General features: G+C 50.4%; 1 protein-coding gene across 1 annotated transcript in view; it reads right to left on the bottom strand.

Moving 5' to 3' along the window:
* Positions 1–1,299: 1,299 nt before the first annotated feature.
* LOC131205975 (sodium-dependent nutrient amino acid transporter 1) overlaps positions 1,300–17,669 on the bottom strand; it is a 31,743-nt gene continuing 15,373 nt past the window's right edge. Inside the window, exons 5-10 of the mRNA XM_058198305.1 lie at positions 4,974–5,205; positions 4,691–4,848; positions 4,504–4,547; positions 4,310–4,402; positions 3,951–4,217; positions 1,300–3,863 (exon numbers count right to left, since the gene is read on the bottom strand). Coding sequence (XP_058054288.1) covers positions 2,237–3,863; positions 3,951–4,217; positions 4,310–4,402; positions 4,504–4,547; positions 4,691–4,848; positions 4,974–5,205 — 2,421 coding nt within the window. The 3' untranslated portion in view covers positions 1,300–2,236. The remainder of the gene's footprint in view (positions 3,864–3,950; positions 4,218–4,309; positions 4,403–4,503; positions 4,548–4,690; positions 4,849–4,973; positions 5,206–17,669) is intronic.

Genomic DNA, 17,669 nt, shown 5'->3' with positions numbered 1-17,669 from the left:
CCGTCGAGAATGACTTTAAAAACGGCCAGTTTCCACTCAGTCACCATCAGTTCTTGTTTTGAGTTTGAATCAGTTACAGACAATGGGAAAAGCTACGTTTGTTGTGTTCTTGGCACTGTTTGCCGCTACTCTGGCAAAACCACACGACAGTTTGCGCGATCAAAATGAGTCTCCTGTTGAATATCTTCCGCCCAAAGGAGTCCAGCTACCATACGAATTCAATCAACTCTACAATTACAACCAAGTCCCGGAAGTGAATCTGGCTCCGTACTTTGAAGCTCAACGCAGAGAGTTTCCACGCATACTTTACCCACCGTTTGTAAGTTTCCCAAAAGAGCTTTATGATCAAACTTTCGAGCAACGTCGATCAACTGACGATCGTGAAGCGGATGTGTTAGTTCCGCTGGAGAAACCAGCGTCCACTGAACTGTTTGATGAAAATCAGAAACCAGATGATATCGCGAACAAACGTAATCCGGAAATTCCCGAGGATAATCAAAAGCCATCTTCCGGTCAACCTCGTGAAGCTTCCGAGGATCGTGCAGCACCGGTAACAAACGATAAAGAAAGAGGAAATGCTTCAGATGGAAAACGTCCTGACGAAGATCAGCTGAAAGATGGAAAAGACATCGAGAAACCTAAGAAGCCTGTGCAAGGACAAGGCGAACGAAAAAAGGACACACCGCACCACCACGAGAAACGCAGACCCTACCATGGTTCTCATTCTACTAATGAAAGAGAAGACAAAAAGTATCCTGACGTACCGAGACCTCGTTCTCATGAAAAGGATACAAAAGAAGGTCTTTTTGGGGAAGACACTAAATTCCAACCATCGCGTCCGTCGCCTCAATCAGCGGTCGCTAGACCACGTGGCCCGCCCCGCAAAGGCCCACAACCTCAGCCGGGTAATCCTGGAAAACCGGAACCTTCATTGGTACAAATCAATGTCAACGTAGTCGCTCCATGAACTGTGTCTTTGTTTGATCATCTTGCGGTAAAGCTTAATAAAAAACGAAAGATAGAATTTGTTTTAGTTAAAAAAGATACGGTTCTTTAAAATCCTTGGACGAACGAGCGTCACCATTCATCTAAATATGATAACATTGAAAATGGAAGCGGATAAATGGAATGGAACATGGAATAGAAAATAAACTTGAAAGGACAGATTCAAACGCACTCGAAAAGATTTCTTCGCGTGGAAAAATGCATATGTATTATGTGTCTACATTCCTTGGTATTAGAGGAGATAATATTTCGGTTCTTTAAATGTTTATAAAAAACCTCACTTATTTTGCCTTTAATAAGTAACAATTTATTTCGATTATTCACCATTTCATTGTCGATCGATCGTTCGTGAGAGACTGTACAATGTACGGTTGAGAGTAAAAGTTTTCGTTCTGGTTTTTGCCAATTCAAAACAGTTCACGTCCTCTCAGCGTGTGCAGCTAAACTATATATCGAACTTTCAATACACGTTCAAACACTGTCTGTGGCCATGCAGCTGCCAATGATATCTTTCACGCGGAGTCCGGCAAAGAAACACGGAAGAAAGGATATCTTCCCGCACGGCACCAGTTTCATTTCTCATTTTGTATATTTTCTGATCTCTTGCGCTATCTTGACCGAATCCCGCGACCGCAAATCCACGCCGACCATTCTACCTATCCTAGTTGTGTGTTTTGCTTGCATGCGATGTGTAATATTTTCTAAAGGGAAGTGCACTCGCAGGCATTGGTATTCATTTTCAACCGTCCAACTAGCTAGCTACTGTTAGAAACGATAGAAAAATGGTAACGAAATAGCATTTATTATTTCCATTACTACGAAAAGCGGAGCTGACAGAGGATAGCTATGGATTACTCCCACTTCGTTGTGTCCGCTCGGAATCTGGTTATTCAGAAATAACAAACCATACATGCAAATTCGGGCACAAGCAACGCAAGTTCAATGAGTTGCGAATAAGCATAGGCCGCGGCAGCGAATGCACCGACCACCTCCCCCGTGGGAAGTCTACGTTCTCCCACCGTTCTTATCCCTTTTCCATTTAACCCCGAAAAGTTCTTATGAAATCAGTTCCGCGTGTATCTCGCTGTCCGGGCTTCCTGAGGCGCTTTGGGTTTTTTGCTAGAACTTGCCTAATATGTACAAAAACAGGCACAAACAGGTCCGGGAGAAACACCAACAATAAACAGTAACAATAACATCGACAACAAGGGCCCGCGATCGGGGTACACTTTTAGAGCTCCGTCGAGTATTCCTCCGAGTTGATGGACAGCTTTCGCCAGCAAAGATGTTCTCCGCCCGGGTTGGCCGTCACGTGGCCATTGCCGTTCCTGATGAAAATATCGCGATTGTACCCGAGTGGACGCGGACCACCGACGTCTGGTGGACATTCTGCTCTGTTTCCTTCTTGGTGGTAAGATATGCTCTGCTTTGAATGTACCGGCACCATGCCATTTGCGGCCAGCGGCAGATTCAAGTGGTGCACACCATTATTGACGACACCTTGCAGGACAGTTGCCTCGGAATGTGGCTGCTGCTGCTGATGGTGGCTGTGCCGTTGGGGTTTAGAGTGCGCTTTGGCCAAAGGATTGCGCACGATGGCCGCCCGGCCGAAGACACCGTCATCTGTCGGCATTATTTCTATCCGCGACGAAAAGCTGTTGTCGGATGTTTTACGTGAGCTTGGCATCAGATCGCTTTGGTTCCGATCGTTCGCCAGTCGCTTGTGGTCCATGGTTTGGGAAGATTTACGAGAGCCGGCCATAATGCGCGGTGACTTGTCATCGGAGTCTGCGTGTGAAGCGGTCGTTTCCATCCCGTACCCATTGGCACCGGTATGGCCAGCAGCAGCACTCGAGTGGTGCTTATAATGAGGATACTTATCGACACTCATGTCCTCTTCAATGGCCGAATCACCAAACACGGAGCCACTGTAGTTGGGCGAGTTACTGCCGGCCGTGGAGAGATTCCGATTCGACGAGGCACCATACTTTTGCGAGTGCGAGTACTGGCCCTTCTTGATCGAGTTCGTATAGTCTTTAGTTCCGCGCCGCCGCAACGTGAAGTCGCGCTCACCGGTGTCCTCGCACACCGACTTCCACTGCTTCCAGGCGTGCCGTACTAGCGGGTCCGCTGGTCCCCAATCTTTCGATGGCTTAGTCGCGCCGTGTATCATGCTGAAAATGTTGTAATCGACCTGCTTGCTGATTTCCACGCAAGCCAGCAACACGATGACGGCCAAACTGAACACCACCGGTAGCCACTTGGGAAAGTAGTCGATCAACAGATCGTTGTCGTAGTAAGTAATGGACCACCAGCACAGCAGCGCTATCAGCAGCACCGGAATGGAGCCCCAGATGAACAGCCAAGCCTTCAAGACTGGGCGGCCGAGGGAAAACTCCAGATCCGTGTACAGATTCTTCGAGCCGTACACCCAAATGATGAGGATAATCTCGAAGATCATCGCGCACACGATCAACGCACCGACTATGCGCGTGTCCAGTATCCGCGGGAAAATGTAATTTGGGCACAATAGTCCCGCTATTGCGACCACCAGCCCCGCCAGACACACCGTGTAGTTCGGGTGCTTGCGTATAATCCGGGTCGATGTGTACACGTAGATGGCAATCGAAACGAGCGACGACACAAAGATCATCGCGTAAGACAGGCTGGGTATCAATCGTTGTACGGTCGGGTCCGACTCCTGCACCGTTATGGCTCGATCGTATATCACGGTAAGGGTGCTCAGCTCCGGATAGAAAGGGTGCGCCTCAGTAAAGTTGTTCTGATACTGGAACAGGTAGAACACTACCGCGATCGATGTAATAAGGACGTTGAAGAATATGTACACAAATGATGTCCTACGGTGACAAGCGAGAAGAAGAGTTAGAAACGACCACATCCGACTGCTAAGTACTGACGTAGTATACGATTGACCTCACACTTACTTGATGGCATCACCTTTGTAGAGAAATTTACCGGTCAGTACCGGCACGGCTCCGATGCCGATATTGAGCGAGTAGATCACCTGCACTAGTGCATTGAACCAAACCGTACTGTCGGCAAACGATTCCGGGTGAAACGGCCAAATTTCCGGGATGTACTGTTCGTTGATAGACTTGGTCACTTCCCAGCCGGTTTCGAAGACCAGAATTATCAACGCCACGAAACCGAACAAGTAGATCGATCTTCGATTAATTTTGCTGCTATGCGTGCTGCGGGTTTTAACGAGATCAAAAAGGGATTCGGAATCATGGTAACCGGGGCCAAACGCCACACACATTGCTTTCGAAGGCAGTCTACCTACCAAACCATTGAAATGACCCACAGCAGTATGAGGCTCAACGCCAGCAAGCCAAAGTACAGCGAACTTCTCCACACTGGACGTAGAAATGTTAATCTGCGAGAGAAAGCGAGAATGAAGGGCAAGAAAAATATTGTCAATCTATGCGAGAGCGTCGTCGGACACAACGGAATACTAATCGACGGTAAAGTGCGTACTTCAAACATTCCTGTCCACTGCTTTGCTGTACGTCATAGCCATTCTGAAAGAGGACAACAAGAACGATGAGTATTTGGAGGGAAAGTAACAAACGCATAACTGAGAAACGAGCAAGGGATTGGCACTACACGCATAGCACCAGGGAATGCGTCATCGGTTTTAGCAAGATTACAAAGTGTGACTCACGTAGATTGCTTGCGGGTTGATCGTCACCGACTTGGAACACTCCCGCAATGGCACAGATTTGAATGCTAGCATTCCGATGTAGAGCAGTGCAATCACGGATTGCATCGATGTCCATATTGCCGCCAGCCACGAAGCAATACGTCCTACTAAACTAGCGCCTAGAGTAGTGGAGAGGAAGCGTGCATTTAATAATTTAGTGTTTACGCCGCAAAAGACATCTTGCTTCGTACGCGCGACTGAGTAATTTGTCAATACGTTGTACGCTGTTTGAAAGGTATCTTACCCTTGAGAAACGGAGCAGCGCGCCACATGTGCGCCGAACCTTGCCCAAGAAATTGCCCCAGCGAGATCTCGAGCAGTACCACCGGGAGGCCGACTAGAAGAAGCAGTATAAGATAAGGTACTAGGAAGGCTGAACCGTGCTGCTGCAGTTCTCGGGGAAATCGGACCACGTTGGCGAAGGTGAGGTTCAGGCAGAGGCATAGTATCACACCGCGAAATATCGATGATCTCGACTGCAAAAGAAACCAGAAACGAAAGATTTCAATGAGTGATGGCCATACGAACCGCGCGTGACTATCTTTAGTGTGATGAAACAGATTGTTGTTGGTGTATGTTCCATACGTGGCGCTGATATTGAGTACCATTCCCAAATTATTCTTCACAAATTTCCAATTAACAGCAGTGAAACAGTCAACGATCGATCGATCTCCATCGACAGCACAGTTTCTGCTTCTTATGCTTCTGTGCCACCTTCTGCTTACCTTCTTGTAAAACCGAAACTGCTCATCATCCCTTGTATAATAAAGATAGTCCAGCAGATACTTTGCATTCGTGGCATCCATTTTCTGAACCAAAACGAGCTTTGCGTGGAAGAAAAATCGTTTCTCCACAATACGCGGCAGTACGGTCAACGGCAGATATTTAATTTGAATCGTGTTTGGCCCAAGTTTTCAGTTTCGTTCAGCGTTCGCACTGGTTCACACACTCTCTCTATCGGTCTCCTTCTCTCTATAGCGCTCCTGTAGCTGGACCAGGACGGTGGCGCATTCCGAGGTTATTGACAAACAGTTTAAAGTCTATTAATCTCTCTTTCGCCGGTAGAAGCCCGCCGTGCGCGGCACCATTTGCTCTGCAGTTTGGTTTTAAAAGCGGTTCCGGTTTCATGGCTCTGTTACGTATGCAAACGGATGTGGACAACCGCCTGTTGGACTAAACATTCGATCGCTTGAGCAACATTACGCATTGACGCACTTCGTTTAGCGTTTAGTCTGATCCCCGATCACAAACCTCCGATACAGTAAAGATCACTGCTGCTGTTCACATCGATCGAAACGGTCCGATGTTGGAACGATCCGACGCGCACTGCACTTGTCTCATGCGCCAGTAATGCTGCTGTTGCACCAATGACCTCGGTGGTGCAAGACAAACGACGGTGCTGTGGTCCCGGAAACCACCGCATCGCAGCTGGAACCGTTTCCGATTGGCCCACTGCGGGGGTTCTGCGGCAGTGCAAGGCGGCATAATTAACGATTAGTGTGCATAACGAGGACAGCTCTCTGTGGCGAACGGAACACTCGCGTGGAGACACTAATCAGATTTTCACACACCTTCCACAGTTAGCACGGGCATCGATGGGACGCAGCAGCAGCAGCAGGACTCTGCGGAACCGTGGAGACCGAATCGAAGTCGGATGATGAGAGGAGAAGCGTAAAACACATAAAGCATGGCATGGCGCTCCCATGAACAATGAACCCCGTGCCGCCGTCAGCTTGGTGCATTTTCTCTGGCACCGACCAGGCAACCCGGATTCAAGAAACATAGTTGCGGATAGAAAGTAGGGGACACGGTGCCGTCAAATCTTCCAATTAGGAGTGTAGCTGACAAAGTTCCCTTTCTTCGCCAATGCACTTGCTGAATTGGACACAGGATGGTGATGGGGATTTTAGTTTGTTTCTTCTTCGCATTCCACCCTCCCACCTGATCCTGATGCAAATGGCCCACCAAGAGGAAGCCTGAACGAGGTGAATGTCAGAGATGGCGTTCCCCTGCCGCCGAGACGAAGGTTCCTCCGGTCACGCATCAGCTGACAAGGAACCGCAGGGGTATCGGATGCACATCGAGATCAAGTGGCCACCGGTGCGTGAAATATGTTACAGCGGTTTCGAAGACGAAGATCCCCTCGCGCCCCTCTGGGGACAAGATGTCGCTGCTTGTTTGGCCACTTGCTTTGCTCACTAGAGCCAGTCGCCGGTGGGAACAAACGCAATATTCGAAAGCCGCGTCGATCGTGTTCCGCATTGTTTCCATCGGTTGCTCGGCCACAGCCGTGTGTTTGAATGGCAAAGTACTGCGCAGGAGGCGTTAGAGTGGCCATCTAAAACAACCTTCACATATTATTGACATTCGCCACGCCAACCCGTTAAGTGTGGTTCCGTGTTGCGAAGTGACTTTGGTTCTGTTCGGGGTTTGCTCCAATCCCACGCATCATCATTGGCATGCCGCGTACTGCCGTGGACAGTAGACAGCGAATTTCCTTGGACAAAGTTCAGGACTTATTCATCGTAGACAAAGTATTATTTCTACTGTTGCCACCTTCCACCCATCACTCGAAGGGGTGAGCTCAGTCTGTCAACGAATTGGCCATATGCTCTTGGTTAAAACCCGAGTAACGTGTCTGTTCACCTTCAGCAGCTGGCACGCCACAAACGGGTTTCTTGGGCTGAAGATTCATTCATCTCGTTCTTGATGTCATCTCCCCCACCAAGAACGGAGTGGACAACGCAGCGGCATTACGTCACCCGGCGATGGTCGGACGGTGCAACAACACACGCAACACCCATGCAGGATGCGAATCGTGTCGTCGGCCGAGTTTTCCGGTAGCCGATTATGCAAGAAGTCAGAAATTGATGGAAAGCAACGCAACCGCACCCGAGATGGATCGAGTATTGATAGAAGCAAACGGTGCCCCACATTCATCGCGAGCACCTCTTGGATAAGCCATTCGAAAGAAAGTTATCGAATGCCCGCAATCGGGCTGAGAAGTTCCGAATTTGGCATACGCTTCGGGCGGGGGGCGGTTTCAAAATCGAACGCCACCCGAACCCGAATGTTGATAATGCCCGAATGGGGTAAACATTTATTCGCGATGGCACCGCGTTTCCACCCTCGGTTGTGGGAAAACGATCGACTTACGAACCCAAACAAAGTGTGGTGTAATTCGGTGCTCGAGTGAAACTTTTCAATTATCTCACGGCGGTGCGGCGCCCCAACGAAAGCGATCCGACCGGCAGCTTCCGAGGAGCGGCTCGGGGCTCACAAATTAATTGTTGGCCAGCAATTTCTGGTAACCATCCGCGATCGTTGTTCATTAGAGTTTGGCACGAAGTTTAAAGCCCGAACATGCGCGGCCCGCGGTACTCTTCCGTTCGCCTTCGAGCAGGCGAGAAGAAGTAAACTTAAAGTACGACGCAGATTTGGCAAGGCGCTACTTTCTTGACTTTCTTTTCCCTTCAGCTCAAGGCTCGGCGGCGGCGGCGGCGGTTCGTGTTCGGTTTACGTGTGGTGCACTTTTTGCACTTTCGAGCCCCGGATTGCGGGACCGGATTGATTCTGATGAAGGTTACTGTGCACCGGTTTATGGTGGGAAGAAGAAACACTGCACACACGAACGAAAGCACCGCACAGGTTGTCCGAGGCACCGACAACCGCCCGGCCGACTGCCAAGGATGCAAGGTGACCTTTCCTTCGATTGCTTTTACACTACACTTTTGTGCCATTTTTTCTCACAAAATCAAGCGGGAACGCCACATTCTACTTGCGCAGTGAGTGCACCTTTTCAATCCGACGGGGCTCGGTTACGACTCTTTCGCACCTTCGGCCAATTTCCAAAACCTTGAACCACTTGGTTTTTGGTCGATCGCGCGCGCGCAATTCACTTGTCACTTGGGGCACGAGCAGCGCCACGAGAGCGCGAAGGCTGCGCAGCCACGCGAAAGATGCCGGCCACCGACTCTCGGAACAAAACCGCGACGCTGATGTTGCACCGTCCGATTCCGAGCGAAGACTGGAGCGCGAAGGCCACCGCAAGCACCGCGTGCGAGCTTCTGACGAATCCGAAGTCGGAGCTGGCGGGCGGGTTTAAGCCAGGCGAGCGATGAAAGGGACAACGAAACCACCCACCCCACCCCGGGTCTCTGATCTGCTGGACGAGCCGAACCGAGAACCAAGTGAACGGTGAAAATCGCTCACCAAAGTGTCTATTTATTGTTCAACATGATTCTCTTAATGGATAACTCCCAGCTGATCCCACCATATCCAGACCCAAAGTACGCCAAAGATCATTCTGCATAATTTTGTTAAAATTCATAAAACCTTATTAAATTAGTTATAACATTGGAGGCGGGTTTCACTGAACCTCCCGCGGTGATTTCTTTCCAGCAGCGCGCAGTCGGTCCGGATTGTTTGTCCGAGTACCGAGAAGGTGACCGGAGACGAGCGCGTCGATTGCTGACAAAACACCCCGGCCACAGGCCACCATCAACCCGTCGTCTCCGTCGTCGCGATCGTCATCAACCCAGAACATCGGCCGGTCGGTCGGTCGGTCGGATCGTCGCGCGGCTTTCTGCGTTTTCACTGGCATTCCGCAACCGCCGGTCTCCGGTGCGGCGGGGAGTCGCCTTCGCGGTCGGGTTGGGTTGGTGCTTTAAATGTTGCGACCGAGAATATGCCCCCCCGCCCTGGCCTGGCGAAGAAAGACAACAAACGCTTTGCGGACGGGGGTCGAAAAAAAAACTGAAAACAGCAAACCCATTTCCCAGCCCGAACTGGGTCAGGTGTTGGGCTGCGGGCGCGTTTTGCTTGCGTTTTAATCACGTCCGCGCGATGCGTCGTCTGGGTGAATGGTGGTGGAGCCGTCGCTGCCGCCGACAGCTCGTGTCGCAACGTTACGGAAGCTCGACTTGGCTTAATTTTTATCACAATTAATTATGTGCCGAGACAGAGCTGGGCGAGCGTCGCTAATTGCAGCTTAACGCCAATTGCTGCTCCATTAGGTGCGTTGAATATTGGATGCTGTGCATACGCATTTGGAGTACGTTTTGGGGGGACGGAGCACGTTTTGGGATTGTTTCCCCCAAAAGCAACTTCCCACGCGGTCTTTTAAAAACACAGAAAGCGAAGCCCCTTATGTGAGCTATGCTTTAGAAAAATCACCCCAGATAAGGGCACGGAAGACAAGCTCTCGAGGCCGATAATGAGGCCTTAAGCCGGATTTAAGCGGTGTAGCGGTTCTTAAAACGACGCGTGTCTCACACGCCGACCGGAGAATGGGTTCCATTTGGCGCATTGCTGAATATCTTATTACGGTGCGATGGCCGTCGAAATGGTTTCTTCCCATTTGTGCTGACCACTGCGCGCCGTGTTGGCCGTTCTATCGACCTGCTGCGAGGCTTCTGTGTATGTCGGTGGGCAGTGGAGAGTGGTGGCCGCACCGCTCCTTCTCAACACCTCAACCGTTGACGTGATCGTGTGGCATGTCTTTCCGCTTCGGTTAACTGCTCGAATTCCGGGCCAGAAAGGTGGCCGCCGCTGCACGAACTGCAATATGCGTGCACGGAGAGCTTGGCGCGGAACTGGGCAGCGCACTTTGCAACGCGAGACCCCCACGATCGAGGTGGCGCAAACCGAACTGAAACTTGAGCCTACGGCAGAAGGTGGAACCAGAGGGACCAATCCGGAGTTCTTGTCCATTTCCAGTGCGTGGGACACATCAAAGCGTGGTGCGCGGCTAGCCCGAACGTTGGAACGTTATATCATTCGCCCAGTGTTTGTCAACCGGCCTCAGTGGACCCCAGATGGTGCCGTAATACGCTTCCGGTTTTGTTTTGGCCAACGCACGCATAGAAGTTGGGCCAGGCTCTCTCTCGAACACGCCGGCCCACCGAAACTTTCTCCCCGGGCGGATGAGTTCCGATTTGTATAATCTTCCGATTTAGAGGTAATCAAATGATGATGGCGACCACATGTCCCCCCGCGGCATCGATTTTTGGAATGCCGTTAAGGGCGCCCCCCACAGCCCACCTTGGGACGACCTTTTGCCTCTTCGTTAGCCCAGCGGCAACATGCGCGGCCGAGGTCCGCGTTTTCGTCCCCAATCCCACGATTAAGTGGCGGATGAGGCGACGGTTGCAGCGGTGCTAGGCGGATGACTGTCTCTCTGTCTCGCTATGCGCCTCTTACAATTAGTCGAAGCAGCGCACCCACCCGTTACTCCCACGTGGCAACGGCAGTCCGCGCACGCGCGAGTATTTATTTGTCGCTGGCGCAAGCATCTTTGGTACTGTATGTAAAGTAATTCAATTATCCCCCGAGGCAAGCACCGTCGTCCACAGCCCGGGTTTACGGTAGAATAAAACATTGAGTCACTTTGTGGGTTCTCCGGGGGATCTCTTCTTGCCCTAATTGAGCATCACTGGCCGTGTGTAGGACCCACCCCGCTTGGTTGCACCTTCGGTGGCCACATCGAACGTTTGCCATTTTCCGAGCACCGTGGCCCCCCGCGCTAGTGTTCACCTCTATTGTTTCTTTGTGTAGCGCCCGTCGCGAGTGCGTGAGGAAGCCACGGGGAAGGTGAAGCGCCCCAGTAGCGGTGAAAATAAAATATCATAATGACCGAAACCAGGCCCGGCCTGGGTCGACGTCGGATGGGAAAACTGCACATTGAGCCAGTAGCTTTAATTTAATTTAGAAAACGCCGCGCTTTTCCATCGCACAATTTGCGTTCGAATTGGGGTGCAGCACGAAGGCACGAGGGCAAACAAGCAAAAAAAAAACTGTTGCTCTCACAGGAACTTGTACTTTTCACCGCGAGTTGCCCTTTTCTCGCGGTTTCGCTCCACATGCTCAACCTGCCACGAGGTGGTGCCGATAATGAGTTGGCATCAGGCCCGGCCCGGAACCCATCGGAAACAGAAGCAAGCGAGAAGCAATGGAGGAGGAAAGCAAAAGTCCACCCAAAAGGTGGTGGTGCATTGAGCTGGCCGTTCGAGCATTGCGTGTGGTTATTTCACACTTTCGTTAGTCACTAAGCGGTGGCCGAAATTTGCAATCCAGCTACACAAGGAACGGACTGGTTTGGGCAACTTCTTAGCTTTACCACCACATATTCGTAACAGTATCGACAAAGACACGAAAAGGCGCAATCGGTCCTTAGCACATCCAGCCAGTGTGATTGTGCCAATGCGCGGTGCGCGCGGTTATAAGATTAGCGCCATGACTGAGTCGGGGCCGATTGACTTATGCCTCCTTCTTCGACGCGGAACGGGAACGATTACGGCCGCGGAGTGCGAGACAAACTATCCAATACACTACGCAACAAAAAATAACAAAAAATGGGAATAGATTTCGGCTGAGAGGATTTTGCATAAATCTGTGCCGGAACACTTCGAGGGTTCGACTGAATCGCGAGGCAACAAATAATGGTGGCCAGACCGCTGTAAGCAACAAATTGCAGTTTCACAGGAGACGCGTAAATTTTGCTCATTAAATTGTAATTATCCTGCGTTCTGTTGCATCCTTTGCGCTACCGACAGCGATGATAACGATGTGAGCGCAATCAGAATCATTAAAACGTAACAGAGAGCTTGCCCGGAGCTATATGGCGTGCTGTGGAACTTGGGACAAAGAACGGTCCCGGTACAGAGGACGGGCAAAGATCTTCCGCCGCAGAGGTGAAATTTCGTTGACCCACATTTAACCCTAGGATTGCTTTCGGGATAAGGAGCTAAGGAGAGCGTTAGAAGAGCTGCGTTCCAGTGCAGCTTAAAGCCCTCAAATAATAACGGATTGGTTGAACAAACATAACTCAGCGCCTTGCCGATAGCAAGAACATTTTACAGTAAAAACTGATCCATAAAAACTTATACACGGTGAAAACCAACTAAATGAATTTTGAAAGTTCAAACAGAATGTAAATGCAATAGTCCGTTGAGAAGAAAGTCAAATTTTTGCACAAAACTAGCCCACCAAGTGGTGTGCAAGTTGTACGCAAGCCACTCGAGCCAACGCGGTTTGTGTCTTTGCTACCTCGAGTTTAGCTGTGACTCACGCTGGAAGGCACTCACATTCATTCGTTCAACAGCACTCACTGGAAACAGTGAGTGCCCGTTTCAACGGCGCGCCCGGGGGGATTCATTCCAGAGCCAGAAAAAGCCGTTTGTGCGTTTCGAAAAGCTGCGTTTTTGGCTTTGTTTTGATTTCCTGCTTTGTTTTGGTTTCTCGATTCGCATTACCCCGTCCTAAGCTCGAAGCCATCAGCGAACGCGAAGCGCGGCGCAATTCCGCATCATGGGACCACAGCATCGCAGCATCGTGATGCCGAAAATCCGGTTTACCCCTCGCTCGCCGTGATGTAACGTGTAAGCTCATCCGCAGTGCCGGGAACGCACCCGCGATAGCAGATAAGTCACGGATAGTTTGACGATGAAATCATGTTTCACGATCATCCGGTCCGTGGTGTGATCGTGACTTTGAAGCCCGTTTTTTGCTTGCTGTTGTGCTGAAAACTGGTGACTCATGCTGAATCGACCCCGAGCATGACCCCTACAAATGACGTCAGGTGTTTAACAAGGACTTTTATTGCATTCCCTTTGGTGCCTCTTGCGCGCCAGCAACAGTTGGTCCGACACACGATAACTTGTCGCAGCAGCTCCGTATGTTTACATGACCTCACGCTTCCAACAGGCGCAAACAGAGCCACGTCTAGAGCAAGGCTCGCGTTCAAAGAAGAGTACTTTATCGCTCTCCAACGCAAATAAACCCTTATTGCGGTGCTTTTAGGTAAACCGAACCAACCACAGGCGACGACATAATCCGCACGACTTGCGAGTAGAATAAAAACCAAACACTATTAGCTCACAATGGACGGATTAAACGCAAACACAAACGCATTTTACAGCACCAAACGGTAAACCTTAAGCCTCGCTCGATGCATCACACAATCCTAAACAATCGGAAGTTTTGTTAAAGAACGCAAGCAAACAATTCGGATAGCGATTTATAATCATTATCTGCTTACTTTGCGAACGCACGGGCCGCGTAATGAATGTGATCTAAAAACTTTGATCTCCATTTCCAAAACCAACATCATCAATATTCTTCAGGGCAATCCGATGGTTCTTCGAATTGAATAAACAGGTTACCCCGAATTACCGTTTAATGCTCCTTCATGAGTGAATTGCTAACGACTGTTTATGGTAATTAAAAACGCCAATGTCAATACACGCGCGTCTCCAACATTTGGTGGGGTCACTTGCACACCAAACCGGGTCTTCGAGCGGGATGGTTTTTAAACAAACATTCCGTTTATTGCATTCCTTACGCCTGTGTTGCGGCGGTTGATAGTCTAATCAACCATCGGAAAACTTTGCATGGCCATAAAACACGTGAAGCGCGTGATGTACAAGTTTCGCTGTTTTCCTATGGGGTTCCTTCCACCGCGCACTTCACTCGGTCCCGGTGCTTTTCCACCCTTGTCGGAGTTTATTGATTTTTGGGCAGCCCAAAATTTTCCATTCGTCTAGGAAAGGGCGCAGAGGCCGGGCACATGGGGGCGAACACGAAAATATCATTCGCCATTCGCCTGACAAATTGCGTAGGAGACAAGCCAAGGCTACATCGCCACCGCCCACCGTAGCTCCTAGGAGACACACGGCCACTGGAAAAATTATACTTGGAACCGTCCCAACAAAGTACAAACGAGCGCAGGTAATGAACAAACATTGCCATTTATCAAACTCCGCGCGAACTGCGCTTCGCACAGGATCCGTTTGAAAGGGGGCCCTGCTAAGAGCTGCATGATTGTATAATTCATAATATTTCCCAAGACGTACACTGGCCAGCTTTAAAATTGTAGAAACTTTTGGCTCCACACAAGCCTTGGCAACTATCGTTGGAGAAATGGGAAAACTATCACGGGCCGGGCTCGATCAAGAAGTTGCTGTCGATTTTTTCTGTGAACTGTGAAGATCGCAGTGTGGTGCATTGGCTTGGCGATGTCCCGCTCGGCACAACTCTCGGCTGCCCAGGGCCCAGAGTGTGGTCAGTGAGGCTTGCAGCGGAGAAAGTGAGGAAATTGTTGACTGAAGTGGTGGTGAGGCATTCGTTATCCGGTGACCGGGCAGGCCGGGCCCGGCCAGGCGGCCGAGGCTCGCTCGTGCCTCGAGAGCCAACATTAGACACCCACTTGGCACGGAGAAAACGAGGATAATGAAAACAAACATAATACGCGACGGCGAGGAAAAAATCTAACAAAACATTCGCACATGCAGCAGCTCGAAACACGAGAGGATTGAATTGGAGCCGCAACACGCTAATCAGCCTGCGGGGGGCTCCTGCTCCGCTTCGGAGGCACTTCATTTACACTACCCGATCGATGCTGGAGCCGGCGCGGCCACGAGGCCCAATAGTAGCGGGGCTGTGCGAAACGTGAAAAAATGCTCCTGGCGGTGGCTGCGCTGGTAACACGTACATCTTGCAATTAACAAGCCGGCAAAAACTCGAATCAAACGGGGACAGCGAGACGCCCAGGGTACACATACGATGGGAATGTTTCGTAATGCGTTAATGCGTATTGGAATACGCTACGAATGGAAAGACGGTTTGCTCCCTGCACCACCAGGGGACATCGCTGTGGGCGGACCTCGGCCCAGTTTCGGGTGGCATGGAAATTTCGGGCACCACACGCGCAATCGACGCACGGTGACAGCAAATCGAACGGACCCCAGAAACAAACTTCCGACATGGAAAACAGGGCCAACATCGGTACACGACCCACCGCGGGCACCACCACTCGATATGATTTCCGAGTGTTTAGCGATTCCGGCCCGGAACCGGTTCCGGATATCGGTGGCCTGCTCGCAAACGAGCTCTCGCTTCTCGCGTTCGACGTAATGTGTTTTGTGCGAACGGCAAATTCCGGATGTCCTTCGTAAAACAAGCATCGGGGGAAACCCCCCCAAAAAAGCGTTTCAAACTGGAACAAGAAATTTGTGGGTCTGGTGGTTCCCGCCGTCGATACTTCTTGAGTTGGACACTTCTTTGCGCTGATACCAGAGAGGTGTTCAACGCATGACCGCACCGCCGTATCCGGTGCATTGGGCCCTTGGGGAATGTAAAAAGGAATGCACGACGACGAATTGATTGTGGCCGTGAGTGAATTCTTGCGACGACCACTCGGCTCCGTGGTATCAGCAGAGATTGGCGGTTCGTTCGAAATAGGTTTGCCACGGTTTGCCGAGCACTTGAGACACTTTTTAATATGAGCCCGACTGGTGCACCGCGGAAGCGTCCCCGCTGAACGTCCATTCCGAGTCACCAACAGCAGCGAGTGATCGAACAATTAGTATTTAATGAGGGCCTATCGTGCTTCAGAAAGTATGCCCAACAAACGCGACAGAGCGCGCCGCGTCCATTAAAGTTCCCTCAACACTTTCCATGGGTTGAACAAATTCAGACATTTTTTGGGCACCAAAACTGGAACATGGCCGGGAACCCTGTGCCCTTTAATTATACGACCATTCCAGCGCTTCGGCAGCGAAGAAGAAAGAGGTTCACGACGGGGCGTAGGAGTAGATTTTATGTTTGACAATGTTTATATTGAGGCATGCTGCCCACGACAGCAAGATTCACGCCTCACTCTCTCTCTTTCTCTCTCTCTCTCTCTCTGTCTATCTCGTTGTAGGGCATTGCAGTGACGTCGAAAATTGATTCGGATGACTTTTTCCCACTGCCAAGTGGAACAGATGGAACGAACGGATCATGAACCATAAACCACGAGTACGATAAAAAGTGGGACCAAGTGGCCGACCCAGAAAATAAGGTGGGTTACGATTTTATCCGGGACCTGGAGTTTGACTTGAAATTACCGCAAAACTGGAGACCACAGCCACCATACCTCGAAGGATGAGAGAATCTTTCCGTGCTCAAGCCTGTTAAGCATTCTGCTGTCACATTTCATATAGGCCAAATACAATTCCTTTTTACGCGCTATTGCAACACCGGAGAGCCGATTGAGTCGATTTTATGAAGCAGGGTTTATGAGGCGGAAAATCGTTGATACTGTAAATTGACACCTTCAGCTAAAAAGAGGCGGATGGTTGCGTTGCATTTTCCGTCCGAGTGATCTCCAGCGATCGAGCGGGTTGCAATCGGAACGCGTGGCAATGATTGGGACAATAAGTGGCCGAGTTGGCGCAATTCAATTAAGGACGACAAATAAATTAAGTTAAAGCCTTTGTCAGACATTTTAGGCAAGTAAGCAAGTCGTTGAAGGTAATTAGATCTTCCAGGGCACAAACGTTGTCCTGTGATGGCGCATAGCTTTTTTGTCTCGAAGAACACATCATGCGTCATCCCACCAGCAATATGGCTGCAAAGTGAGTTCATTTTGTGGTGCAAAAACGCTTTCTTAATCATTATCAGAAACAGGACGTCGCGAGAGATAAAATTCTCTCATCCCCATTGGCCCATTAGTCGCAAGTCAGGGACAATACTGTCCATTATTCACTCCCGAACCAGACTCGGGCAGGAGGCAGAACCTGGCACCTCTTCGTTAAAAAAAAAACGCTCCATTGGCTGGTGTCGGGAATCGGGTCTGTTGTGTTCGCGAGGCACGCAAAACTCGATACACGACAAAATCTTATCAGACCCAGAGCGCCTGGCCCGGCGGCAGGCAGGTCTGCGCAACACGTTCTGCGTGCCAAGACCGTGCGGCGGTGCACGATCCGTGGCGATAAATTCTTTGTTTTCCTTACGGACGCAAGCGACTCGCACCAAACGCGTAACCACACATTTGCGCACGCGATTGTTTCAGCGGTAGTAGTTGTGCAACAACATGAATTCGGCTGGTTGTTCTATCTGTTCTACGGCATCAGCTTCGAGTGAGCCTTCGGGGGTTCTTCTGGGGATCTTGGGGTGGATG

This window comes from Anopheles bellator, chromosome 1 (genome assembly GCF_943735745.2).
Source record: "Anopheles bellator chromosome 1, idAnoBellAS_SP24_06.2, whole genome shotgun sequence".
Lineage (NCBI taxonomy): Eukaryota > Metazoa > Arthropoda > Insecta > Diptera > Culicidae > Anopheles > Anopheles bellator.
The sequence above is the reverse complement of the archived record's forward strand: the minus strand, read 5'-3'. Positions and strand labels throughout refer to the sequence as shown.